The sequence below is a fragment of the Elgaria multicarinata genome, chromosome 19 (assembly GCF_023053635.1).
Source record: "Elgaria multicarinata webbii isolate HBS135686 ecotype San Diego chromosome 19, rElgMul1.1.pri, whole genome shotgun sequence".
NCBI classification, from domain to species: domain Eukaryota; kingdom Metazoa; phylum Chordata; class Lepidosauria; order Squamata; family Anguidae; genus Elgaria; species Elgaria multicarinata.
The window spans coordinates 290,771-302,437 of record NC_086189.1 but is presented as its reverse complement, the minus strand read 5'-3'; the positions used below and the strand labels follow the sequence as shown (position 1 = coordinate 302,437).

Here is an 11,667-nt window from a genome sequence, read left to right as displayed (position 1 = left end):
CCAGCAAAGAATCCGGAAGCAGAAGGCCCAGTAGAAATCGCAGGATGAAAAGCCTCTGTGTGGAGAAGCCCTAAGGTGCCCCCACTTGCTTCATAAGCTCTTCCTCAAGCCATGTTCACGCTCTTTAGTGTGAAAATGTTGAAGTTCTCTGTGGTTGACTGTTTTGTTAATTTGCGCTATCACTGAATCTCTGCATGTGTTTTTGAAGTTCCTGAAAAGAGTGGCCTTCAACCAGGTTTTGGGTCTTTCAGGAATCATTTTAACACGAATTGGATACTATACCATTCCATCCATGGAAGAGCTGGCCCAAATGACAAGCGACCAAGGAGAGTGCATTGTGACCAATTTCACCATTGGCCGGAAAGGTGAGGATGGACCCTGGGTCTGATCCAGCCTGGCAATTCTTATGTTCTTATGTTCTCGTGTATGCTTTAAAGTGGGCTCCTGCATTGAGTAGGGGGTTGGACTCCATGGCTTTATAGGACCCTTCCACTCTACTATTCTATGATTCTAGTTTTGCCTAGTGGTTGCAAAAGATTTACCCCACAGCACCTTAATTTACCTTCACCTTCATTAATTTAAAATTAATGTCAAAAATTACCTAGCTGCACCAGTGCTTATTGAGGTGTAAAAGGCCCTCTGCATGTTCTCAGAAGCACTCTCCTCTTTCATCACTTTGCTTGCTCCAAGGCTGACCTCTGGCACATGCTTACACTACATTTCTAAGACACATGTAGCTGTGTGCGCAGGATGATTTTGGTGTATCGTCGCAGCCATCCAGTTTGGGCTGACCCCGTGCTAATCATCGTCTTCTCTCTAGGCTATGGCTCAATTTACTTCGAAGGCGAAGTCAACCTGACCAACTTGAACCTAGATGAGATTGTGGGCATCTGCAGGAAATATGTTGTCATCTACCCAGATGCCAGATTGGCTCCACCCTTCGGGCAAGGTTTAAATCGGTAATGCAGAGCTCCCATTGCCGGAAAGTTGGCTTGCGTTCTCCATGACTAAATGTGCGGCCTTCGTGAAGTTTAATTGCAGGTGTATTTGCGTTCCAGGTCTCCAACCCTCTGTTTTTTTTAACAGGCGAGCCGAAATTACATTGGATGAATATTGGCCCACTGACAAAACCTCAGGTGGCTTGATAAAGAGCCCAAACCAGCTTGCAAAAATGAAATATGAAAATACCTTAGAGGCCGACTGTCGGAAATGTGGTGTCCAGTTCCTGGAGTACCGGCCCGAAACTGGTTCGTTGGTATTCAAGGTAACCCCCGTTGCTTGTGAATAGATCAAAGGAGCTCCCATGCTGAAGCCCTAGCATCTACTCCTTTTCCTTATGGCCTATAAGATTTTAAAGCAGACTCCAAAAGTGTGGAGGGAGGATCGCTTCCACAGGCTGGTTGCCGTTTTAGTGGATTTGGGCTGATGTCCACAGTAATTCTGGGCTTACAAGCAGTGCCCCTAGCGTCGTGACACCCCACCCCCCGGCTTTGCCTCTTTGGGTGTGCTTCAGCTGGTGAGTTCTCTGCTTCCGTATCCCCACTGTGTGAAGTGCTGGCAGACTGCAGGGCCAGTTTTGAAAACCAGGTTTGCCATTGCCCTGTAGTACCCAGACGGAAGCAGGAGAATGAACAGACGCTCCTGAATGTTTGTGAAGTAAAAATGACACGGCAGCTCTGCATGTCTGTCATTTAGAAAGACAACTGTATTGGCCATAGAGCAGCGTGAAGGCTGGGAAGGGAATAATCCCTGAGAAGTTAATAGTAGCCTCATCTGTTCCCGGACAGCAACCAGTTAGCACACTTTGTTCACTCACATGGCCAAGATGGCTTCCTACACTATAAGATTACCAGCTAAAAGGAATCCCCTTGAAAGCGCTCAGCCGGCACCGAACACGCTTATCTCGGACATGGGGCAAGCATTAATGGCTAGTCCTGAATCTGCCAGGGCAGTCGCCTCAAGTTTGCATCGCATGTGTCTTTTTTCAGAGAACGAATTCAGCTGCCGTGAAGGCATTGACTACGGCCACTCACCACAAGATGACCCTTTGCCCTGCAGTCAGACTTCGTCCAAAACCTTTGCAAAGAATGCACCCTTCTAAATCCCGCGACAAAGATGGCCTACAGGAAGTTGTGCAAGCCCGGTCAAACCAGGATTTCATGCCCAAGTAAGTGCTATGTCTCTATTTTTTCTGTGTGATGGATATTGGGAGAATATGCAAACCTGGTGAGATTCATGGTGGTCTTAAACCATCTCCCGTTCTGGGTTTAATCTAGAACAGCGTGGCTCTTCTTTGATTCCATTAGTGCTCAAACTTTGTGAAGGCTGTTTCCATTTTCATCTTTCTAACTGGAGATAATTATGTTGTGTGCAGATGTTGAACAGTTCCATATGGAGCTCTAGTTCTCAACCTCGTACTACCTGAGGCACGCCTTTTGACACCATCTCAAAATGTAAAACACATTGTGTGTGTGTGTGTGTTTTTTTACAGTTTTTAAAATACCGTCTCTCTCTTTCACTCCTAGAAAAGATCTGATTCCTAGTTGGCTGAACTCTAGGTCCTGCAGTATTGCATTCTGCACTTCTGGCTATTACAGAAATAGGTCAGATCACCAGTCCAGTTGCTAGTCCTCACATGAGCAGACTCAGTGAAGCAATGGAACGAAGATAAGTATGGACTTGCCAAGTTCCCATTGATTCACTGTGTCGACTCCAGTTGGGAGTAACAATTGGATTTAGGTCATTATCTCCCTTTCCAAAGAGAAACCAATAACAGAATAAGGATGTTTCTCTAATGTACCAGAGTTTGCTACATCCCATACACTAATGTACCCAGGGCCAGGGCCAATCTATTTTGCGCCCTAGGCAGGCACGCCGTTCTGAAGCCACCCCCCAACCCCAGCGTCCTGGATTCGAAGATGACTGCTCCCCCCACCCGTGCCAATCGGGACATATGAAATGGCCTCTTAAGAGGCCCTTTCAGAGGTCCCAATTGGCACAGGTGGGGTGGGTTGGGGTGGGAGGGTCTTCTTGGCCTCCATAAAGGGTGTCTATTCAGACTCACCACTAGTATAGGTGGGAGGCAATCTGGGGGTGCACTGGAAATTGGCTAGCCCTGGCGATGGTTTATGAGTTAAGAGCAGATACTGACAAGGACAGGCTTTGCCACACCTTTATTGTCTTAGCTAACTTGAAAAACAAACAGAACTTTTAGGGTTCACAATGGAGGATGAAGGCAACGGCTGGGGGAGGAGCCCTCCCAATCTGCTTTTAGCACAATGGACGTATTCCTTCAGTTGTCAGGATGTCTTTAGGATGTCTTTAAGCACCACTGTTCTCTCTCCTATCAATTACAGCTGGACTAGATAGGATGGAAGTGGTGAGTCTACTGCATGGGGACATCCAGAGTATTGCATAGTGATATTGGACGCAGTGGTTTTCAATCTTAAGCCTGAGTGGTGGCACCAAACATAAAAGTTTCATTATGCGAATCATCGTATTAGGTGATTTGTGAGAGACTTTCCACCTCCCCACTAAAGGTGAAGATTCAGGAACTCCAGTAACAACTTAGTGTGGAATTCAGGGCTTCTTTAGGGCTTCTCGACATGACCATTTCTTCCCAGAACTGTTCTGCTGTTTCTGCTCCCTCTTTCAGGGAGGGGCCTCTACACTGGCTGGTTTTATCCTGGGTCTTTCCATTTCTTTTCTTTACATGGAGAGGCAGGGCCGGTGCCAGACTATTTTGCGCCCTAGGCAAGGTGAGCTACTTTCACACACACACACACACATACACACAAAATGCCAACTTTGATTTTTAAGAATATATGTTTCCTGGAAAAAATAAGAAGCACAAAACTTGAAACTGCTACATTGATTTTAAAGTGCAAGAAATACGTCATGCCAATTATAGCAAACAAATTGGAAAGGAACGTCTATGGGTCTAAAATGCATTATTTAATAGGAATATCACCTCCAAATCATCCCCCCCAACTCACATGCACACGCACTCAGCATCACTCACTCCAAACAAACACACGCATGAACACACACATTCACTCAAAGACCCCATGCACCCCATTCACCCATACATTCTCTCTCTCTCTCTCTCTCTCTCTCTCTTCCGGGCGCGTTCTGGACGTCTGAACGTGGAGCCACTCCACCTCCACCTCCACCCCAGTGTCCCTGGCTTTGCTTCAGCTGGGCGGGCGCAGGGCGCCATCTCGCCCGCCCAGGCCCAACTGAATCCTCAGGCCAGGCCGGCTCACAGCCAACACGCGTGAGTGCTGCGCTGGGCCCGGCGCCCCTCTTAGCTTGGCGCTCTAGGTGGCCACCTGAGTGGCCTCTATGGTAGCACCGGCCCTGTGGAGAGGCAGCACCTCTCCTGAGCAGAAATGGTCCTGTGGAGAAGCCAGTCAAAATCAGCCTCTATCAAGTACTGTGATGGTTTCAGGTTGTATCTAGGACTCTCTCGATGGTTGCTAGGATAAAGAAACAAATGCTTGATACACCTTTTTAAAAAAATATTAAATTCAGCTGATACTCAGAACTAAATGCAGACAGATTGCATAGCTTGAACACCAGCTGCACCCCTGCACCCCCATTTCTAAAGCAAAGTGTTCTCCCGTATGTACCTACTCAGACCCTTCAGTCCTCTTCGGAGGCATTTCTAAAAATGCCCCTGACAAAGGAGGCGGGATGGGAGGCTACAAGTGAGGCAGAGGCCTTCCGATTTGGGGAATGGGTTCGCCTGGGACCTACATTGTTATCTTTTTGGCACCAGGCAAAGACATTTCTTTTCTCACAGCCATTTTAGAGTTTAGTTTTTAGATTTTATGGCTAGATTTTAGTTTTATATATTTTAAAAAGATTGATTCCTACACCCTTTGTTTTCTGCATTATATTTTATTCTGTTTGTAATCTGCCCAAAGAACATCTGTTATTGGTCAAATTAAAAATAGAATACATAGGGAGGGCTGGGGGGGGGGGGGGCGGTGGCTCTGGGGGCCCTCCACTGAGGCCCAACACTGCCACGCCCTAGTTCATTCCCCAGGCTGCATCATAGAACTGGAAGGGGCTTTCTAGGCCAGGGCGTTCGACCCACTCCTCAGCGCCAGTGCAGGAATCCCTCTTAGAGCATCGCTGCCAGATGGTGGTCCAGTCTCTGGTTGACTACTCCAGTGATAGGGAGCCCACTGCCTCCCAAGACAGTTGGTTCCCTTCTCTGACTGCTCTAACCAGTAGAAAAATTTCCCTGTTATTCAGCCAGAATCCGCACTTGGATGACAGAGAACATGTTTCGGCCTCCTTTGTGTGACAATGCTTTAGGTACTTGAAAAGTGCTATCTAACCCTCCTCATCTTTCTCTTCTCAAGGCCAACATACCCAGTTCTTTGAATATTGCCATTCCAATTATGAGCCATCTCACTGGAGGCAGCCCTCACGGGATGACACCTGCACAGGTCCCAGCACCAACTGAAGAGGTGGACTCATTCCGTGGCCCACCCCACTCCACCCCCCGAAGCAAGCAGACAGCTCAGAAACGTCTCCAAAGACTTCATTCCCAGCCCTTGGCGACTCACGACATGACTGGAACTCCACCATTGTGGGCCAATCCCTGGAAGTGCCGCTCTCCACGCTCTTGCTGATTGTGGTGCTAGTAGTGGTAGGAGGCTTCCGGCTCCCAACAGATTCTGGCTCAAACTCAGAGGACAGGATGGGGGTGGGATCATGTGCAGAGTAAATATCACATCCGCACCAGAGGCAAGCCTGCCTTGGAGAGGCATTTTTGGCAGGTCCTAGAGTGATCTGCTGTGAAAGCCTTGCATGAAACAGCTGAACTATGCAGGGGAGGAAGATGGAGCTCAGAGGCGATGTAGCGATGCCAGGGGCAGCTGGGCTCCCACTTACGCACATTTTCTGTGGATTGGAGCTGTGCTGAGATAAGCCAACCACAGATATGCAAAAGCAGAACGAGAACAGCAACAAGAAAGGCCACACCTCTGACTTTGTTATAGCAATTTAATTTAACAAGCTTGAGAGCTACAGCCGTTAAATAAAACAAAATTACATGATTTCTTTCTGTTGTATCTCCTTGGAAAAAGTGTTATTTCAATTCCCTTGTATCTGAGATGAATTGCTGGGGGAATTTCACGGTTGGCAAATAAGGGCTGAAGGGTGCGCATGTGTAAATGTTGCATGCGCGCTGGACTTCAACACTGCGCTGGCCAGAGACAACCTGAATCTGGCGTTGACATTTGGCCAGTGTGTTACTTGCTCTTGGCTTAACAGTAGTTTTAACCACCATACAGTAAAAGGAATTTAAAATGATTTGGGAGAAATGTAACTTTGAGACAGAGGAGTCACGAAGCAATACGATCAGTAAAATTTAACTGAGCTCTACAACAGGATTGTAGCCTCTGTCTTTTAAGACTCCGCTGTTCTGTTCATAACCCGAATAATAAATTTAGTAATAAAGTTTAATGACACAAAAGTTAGACCTAAAAGCAGTGCAAAGTCCTAAGATCACCTTTGCACCTTTGAGACATTCCTCCACTATCAATGTAGGTCAGAAAGCAAAGAACCATTTTATTATTTCACGTGTGTTCTTGCCAATGTGGAAATCCTTCAGAAGCATGTTCACTACGTCGTAGAACTGGTTGTCATAAGCTAGCTTGTAATACACATCGATAGCATCACAATAGGTCAACAGCTTCTTCAGGTTTTTTAGAGCCGGTTCATTGCCTGCCCGCTGCTTGAACCTGAAAGAGATGGTCATACTGTTAACAGATGTCCTCACCCCCTCTGCTTTCATCCTACGGCCAGCCTCTCCATCAGTTCAACCTAGTGCCGGAAGAATGAGATCTACCCCCTTTCAGTACGTACTCTAAAGGACTTGAAGACATGAAGCCAGTATCCCAATGATACAGAAAACCTGATTTGGGAGAAGTCTCCCCACTGGAGAATTGGGCTTCAAATGGTTCACCTGGTTGCAGAGGACTTACTCCTGGGCCATTTCCTCAAAGGTGCTCGCCTTGAGCAGGCCACGCTGCTTGCACTCCTCCAGGTAGCTGAAGTCCTCCTTTACAATCACTTGCTGATACAGGACTTCAGCCCAGTCCGGAACGAAGTCATAGGCCTCAGCCACGACTGCCGCCTAGCGAGAGATTGGGAGTGGAGAGGGAAGAGATTCCAGTTGGAGCAGGAGCAGGAGCATGCTAGGAGCTGCACGCTGCCCCCTGCCAACAAAAGGACTCTGCCCCCTAAGGCTCTCTGTCCATCGTACTGAGATCCTGACTGCATGTCACATTCACAGCATGAAAAGTAGCCAGGCTCTCAGAAAGAACAAGGAAAGTGTCTGGGCCCACAACAGGACCGAGCTCCAATCAAGCTCTTGCAAGGAAAAATACTCAAGATCCAACAATAGCTGTAAGCTGTTCCCGATGGTGAAAGCTCTCCTGTCCTCTTCGTCACCGGGTAGAACCTGGGCAGGGACATGGCACATTCCAGCAGGCTCTTCTGGCTCAGGTTGATCAGCTTGGTTTTGGGGTTGGTGTTCAGGAAGTGGAGCTGCAGCGTAATGAGCTTTGTCAGCCTCTTGCAGCGCAAGGACTGACGCACACAGAAGTCCTCAAAGAGGAAGGATGAAGAGAAAGGAGTCAGGTAAGCAAGGAGGAAGCAGCTGCAGTCACTGCACCTAGCTGCAACAGGACAGCCTTGGTTTGGGTCCAGGCTACCCGCGGGGTCACCTTCACCTGTACAATCCACCTCGCACACTCAGGTTCTCTGGGAAGAATTTCCATCAGCGAGCCAAAATTAGGCTGACATGTATTACCCAGAGGACCTCTTCTGCTTCTCCCAGACTGTGGCATGGCCTGCCGGAGGAGATTCGTCAACTTAACAGTCTTTTAGCATTTAAGAAAGCTATAAAGACGGATCTCAGGCATATCCAGTGGAGTCTTAGGATGTTTTTAGGATGTTTTAACAGTGTATACTATGTTTTTAATCAGTATTTTATACTTACTGTCGTTCCCCACCTTGATCCAAACGGAGAGGCAGGTAAGAAATAAAATTATCATTATTCCCAACCTGTTGCGCTCCAGATCTTTGGACTAACTGTCACCAGCCCCAGCCAGCATGGGCAATGGTCAGAAATGGTCAGTGGGAGCTGTAGTCCAAACCATCTGGACAGCACCAGGTTGGGAAGGCTGCAACAGGGCAACTGGATACATACCGGACACCAGGTTTGGATTTGCATGGGCAGAGCAGACTGTGATTTGGAGCTGCAAATAGGAGGGTTTTTCCCCACCACCAAAGGTGCAGCATGCGAAGCTGAAAGTAACAACGAGGGCCTGAGCTAGTTCTCCCCTTCAGACACAATGGCAGTTCTTCTGCAAATCCTGGATGGAGGGTCACTGACCTTCACTAATGCTAATGCTTTACCGATAGGAATAGTTCTCTGGCGTAGTGGTCTACCATTGCTTGGCTCCGACGGGCCAATTCAAATGGGTGAGCCCAGGGTGGCTGTGTGCAAAAGGACTAGGCAGAGCGTAAAGCATGAGCGTATGCCCAGAGGTTCTCGCACCTCTTCACATCCTGTGTGGGTAGAAAGGCAGCCACAAGAGTCAGTGTTTATGCTCCAGGTCTCCACGCCTTTGCTTGATGCACCTACTCAGGCACACTGGATTTTCTAGAGTCTAAGTGCTAAGCATATACTTAAAGTGGCAGCAAGGCGGAGCTCCTTCGTAACAGAACGTGCCACACCTGAAGAAGCTCTTGATGAAAGCCCTAACCCTCTTTATCGGCGCTGCTGAGAGCTATTCCAAGGTAAAATGGAACACTGAATGGGGCTGGATGAAGGTTTAAAATAGTGATGGGAGCCTGTAGCCCTCAGCTCCCATCAGCCCCAGCCAGCATGGTAATAGATGCTGGGAGTGGTAGTCCAACAGGTTTCAATTTAAAGGGGAGCTGTGAAGTGTTTGCTCCATGTGTTCTGTGGTGTGATAGTTCTTGCATCAGGTACGTGAAAAGGGCTGTGTTCTGAAGGCACTCCTCTGGAAAGGAGAGAGCAGGGTGATTGTATGACCACGGTGGGCAGCGATGCCGCCTGCTCTGTGTCAGGGGACCTACTCTGTGTCAGGGGACACACGCTCCCCCACCCCCACCCACACGGCACCTCCTCCTCCTCCACCTGAGATCGAACACCTCATGCATCCCACCGTTTCCAGGTCCGGGTGGCTCCCGCCCGGGGCTCCCCGGGACGAGCGGCAATTTACCCCAAGGCTGGGATTCAATGAGCTTCAGCTGGACCTTGGCTGCCGCCTCGTGGTTCTCCCCAATCTCCCGGCACATGCTGAAGCAGAGGGCGATCATGTTGTGCTTCTCGCTGTCTCCTGGGCGGCAGCGCTTGATGTAGTCCAGCAGCGCTGTCTTGAGGGTCCCGCTCTGCCAAAGAGGGAGGGGCGGAGAGTGAAGGCAGCGCGTGGCTTGGGACCTGGCCAGCGCCAATCCTCAGGGCAAGTGAGCTCTGGCGCTGAGCAGAGCCCTCCAACAGCAACGCCAGGCCTCACAGTCGCTTGTGAAGGAGCGTAAAGGTGGCAAGAAAAACCTGCCCTTAAGACGGGGGTGGGGCAACTTGTGGTCCTCCAGCAGATATCCAGGTCTCCAAGTCCTGCCGTCCCTCATCACTGGCTCTGCTGGCTAAGGCGGAGGGAGGGGAACTGTAGGCCAAATACACCTGGAGGGCCAGAGGTTGCCCACCCCTGCCTTCAAGGGTGAGGGCATGGGCAAGTGACGGAGAGTTCGGTAGCACGGGGCAACATGTCGTGGGAATGCAGGGACTGGGGCGGTTATTTTGGAAGAGGGAAACAAGCAGAACAAAGGCACTGGAGGTTCTACAATTTGGAACTCTTGGACTGGGAAGGGTGGATTCTGTTGTTTGTACCCACCGGGTGCAACGTCTTTCTCATTAGCACCTCAAAGTGGTGCTTCTCATGCAGCAAGTCAAAGATGTAGGTCATCTCGATGCCAGTGAGAAGTCGAACCTTTGGGGAGAGAAAAGAGCTTGAGCTTCAGAACCCACAAAACGTCACCCCACACGTCGCCGTTGGAGCAGTGCTGTGTCATGACAGCCCCACTCTTCCACTTGGGACAGAGTCCCTGCCTGGGGAATGCCACTGCCCAGCCACTTCCCCCATTTCAGTGGGGTTCCAGACACTATGGACACCTCCCAGCTGCAGGCAAGAACTCCCCAGCTGAGAGACTGAGCAACGGAAGAAACGAACGCAAGGCCAGGAGGAAGCAATGGCTGCTCTCTCACCAGACCAGTGGAGAGCCACTCGCTTCCACACACAAGGCCCGACTCCTGGCACTGCTTCTCCCGAGAGACACTGCAGGACGCTTGCTGGCGTAAGTCAACGTGCAGCACAACAGAACAAGACCTGTGTCGGAGCACAGGCCACCCTGCACAGGCGCGGGCAGGCGAGCGTCTGCCTTGCCACGGCCTTCCCTGCTCAGTGAGGGAGACAGCGGAGCTCCGGGAATCAGTGGGAGCCACAACAGCCTGCCGCTCTAAAACCCCAAAGACCAGGGGGAGGAAGGGGCACCGCAGCCGCTCAACATCCTCCACGGGGTGCTTTTGGGGCTGCCGCCACCGCCGCCGTCTCTACCTCCCACAAGGCCGTATTCTCCGCTGGGTGCTAAGTGTTCGTCCGGGAGCGTTCGGGCAGCTTGGAGAACGCGAATAATCCCTTCCAGATGACACGTGAGGCTGAAGCAATTATGGGCGAGGATCAGGAGCTCTGTAGCTAAGGGAGGGAGGAATGGGGGCTCCCATCAGTAAGCATTTTGCTTAAAACAGAGTTCTTGTGGCCCCAAAGCCAAAGAGCGGGATTTAAGTCCCTGCCTTGTTACTGTCTGCTGAATGGGACCCCCAGCAGCCAACCTCTCAGCTGTGGGAGACCCAGAGACCCAGTTCCCAGGCTTGAGTCATGAAGGTCAGAGATGGAGACCACCGCTTTCCCCTTCTGGGAATGTTCGCACAGTCTCAAAGGGCTCAAGCGGTAAACCTGCACTGCTCCCTAGACACACGTGCAGCCTGGGGAACTGCAGCAGCATGTGAACCGAGGCCTCCACGAATGCAGCTCCTGGCATCGCATTTCCCAGATGTCCACCATGCCAAGAGAGCAAAAGGACAGGACACGAGGTCGCTCCTACAGCACAGTCGTATCTATGTGTACTCGGACATGACGTCCCAGGGACTGCGACGAGATCTGTGGCCAAGTGCGCATGTTTGGGGTAGCCGTCTTAGTCACAAGACCCAAGTCCTCAGAAGCGTGACATTACTGGACGTCCAGAGATAAACACTTACTGCAGGCAAGCTCCCCGTGAGGGACAGATGGAATTTTATCCAATAGCTTCACGCCAACCAGGGTGGGGTCCTGGCACAGTTTGGCCAACTGCAGGAACGCCTCGCTCTCCTCTGCTGGATTTAAGACTTGCTTTTTCCCTGTACAGCCAGCAGGCCCAGAATGACATTGTGATATGTGGATGTATATACCTTTAAGAGGCCTGTAGCTGCTAGTCTCCAGGTCCTCATCGAAGGCCTGGGCGGAGCCTCTGTTTCAGTCAGTGGGTGTTGTGGGCCTTGCGGAGGGAGTTTGGTGTCACTGT

General features: G+C 50.2%; 1 protein-coding gene across 1 annotated transcript; it reads right to left on the bottom strand.

Moving 5' to 3' along the window:
* Nucleotides 1-7,012: 7,012 nt before the first annotated feature.
* Nucleotides 7,013-10,617, bottom strand: LOC134411225 (spatacsin-like). The gene is made up of 5 exons (XM_063144940.1): nucleotides 10,583-10,617; nucleotides 10,316-10,436; nucleotides 9,945-10,040; nucleotides 9,273-9,441; nucleotides 7,013-7,153 (listed from the first exon to the last, which is right to left on the bottom strand). Exons 1-5 carry the CDS (start codon nucleotides 10,615-10,617, stop codon nucleotides 7,137-7,139), a joined length of 438 nt encoding a protein of 145 aa, XP_063001010.1. The 3' UTR covers nucleotides 7,013-7,136.
* Nucleotides 10,618-11,667: the final 1,050 nt, after the last annotated feature.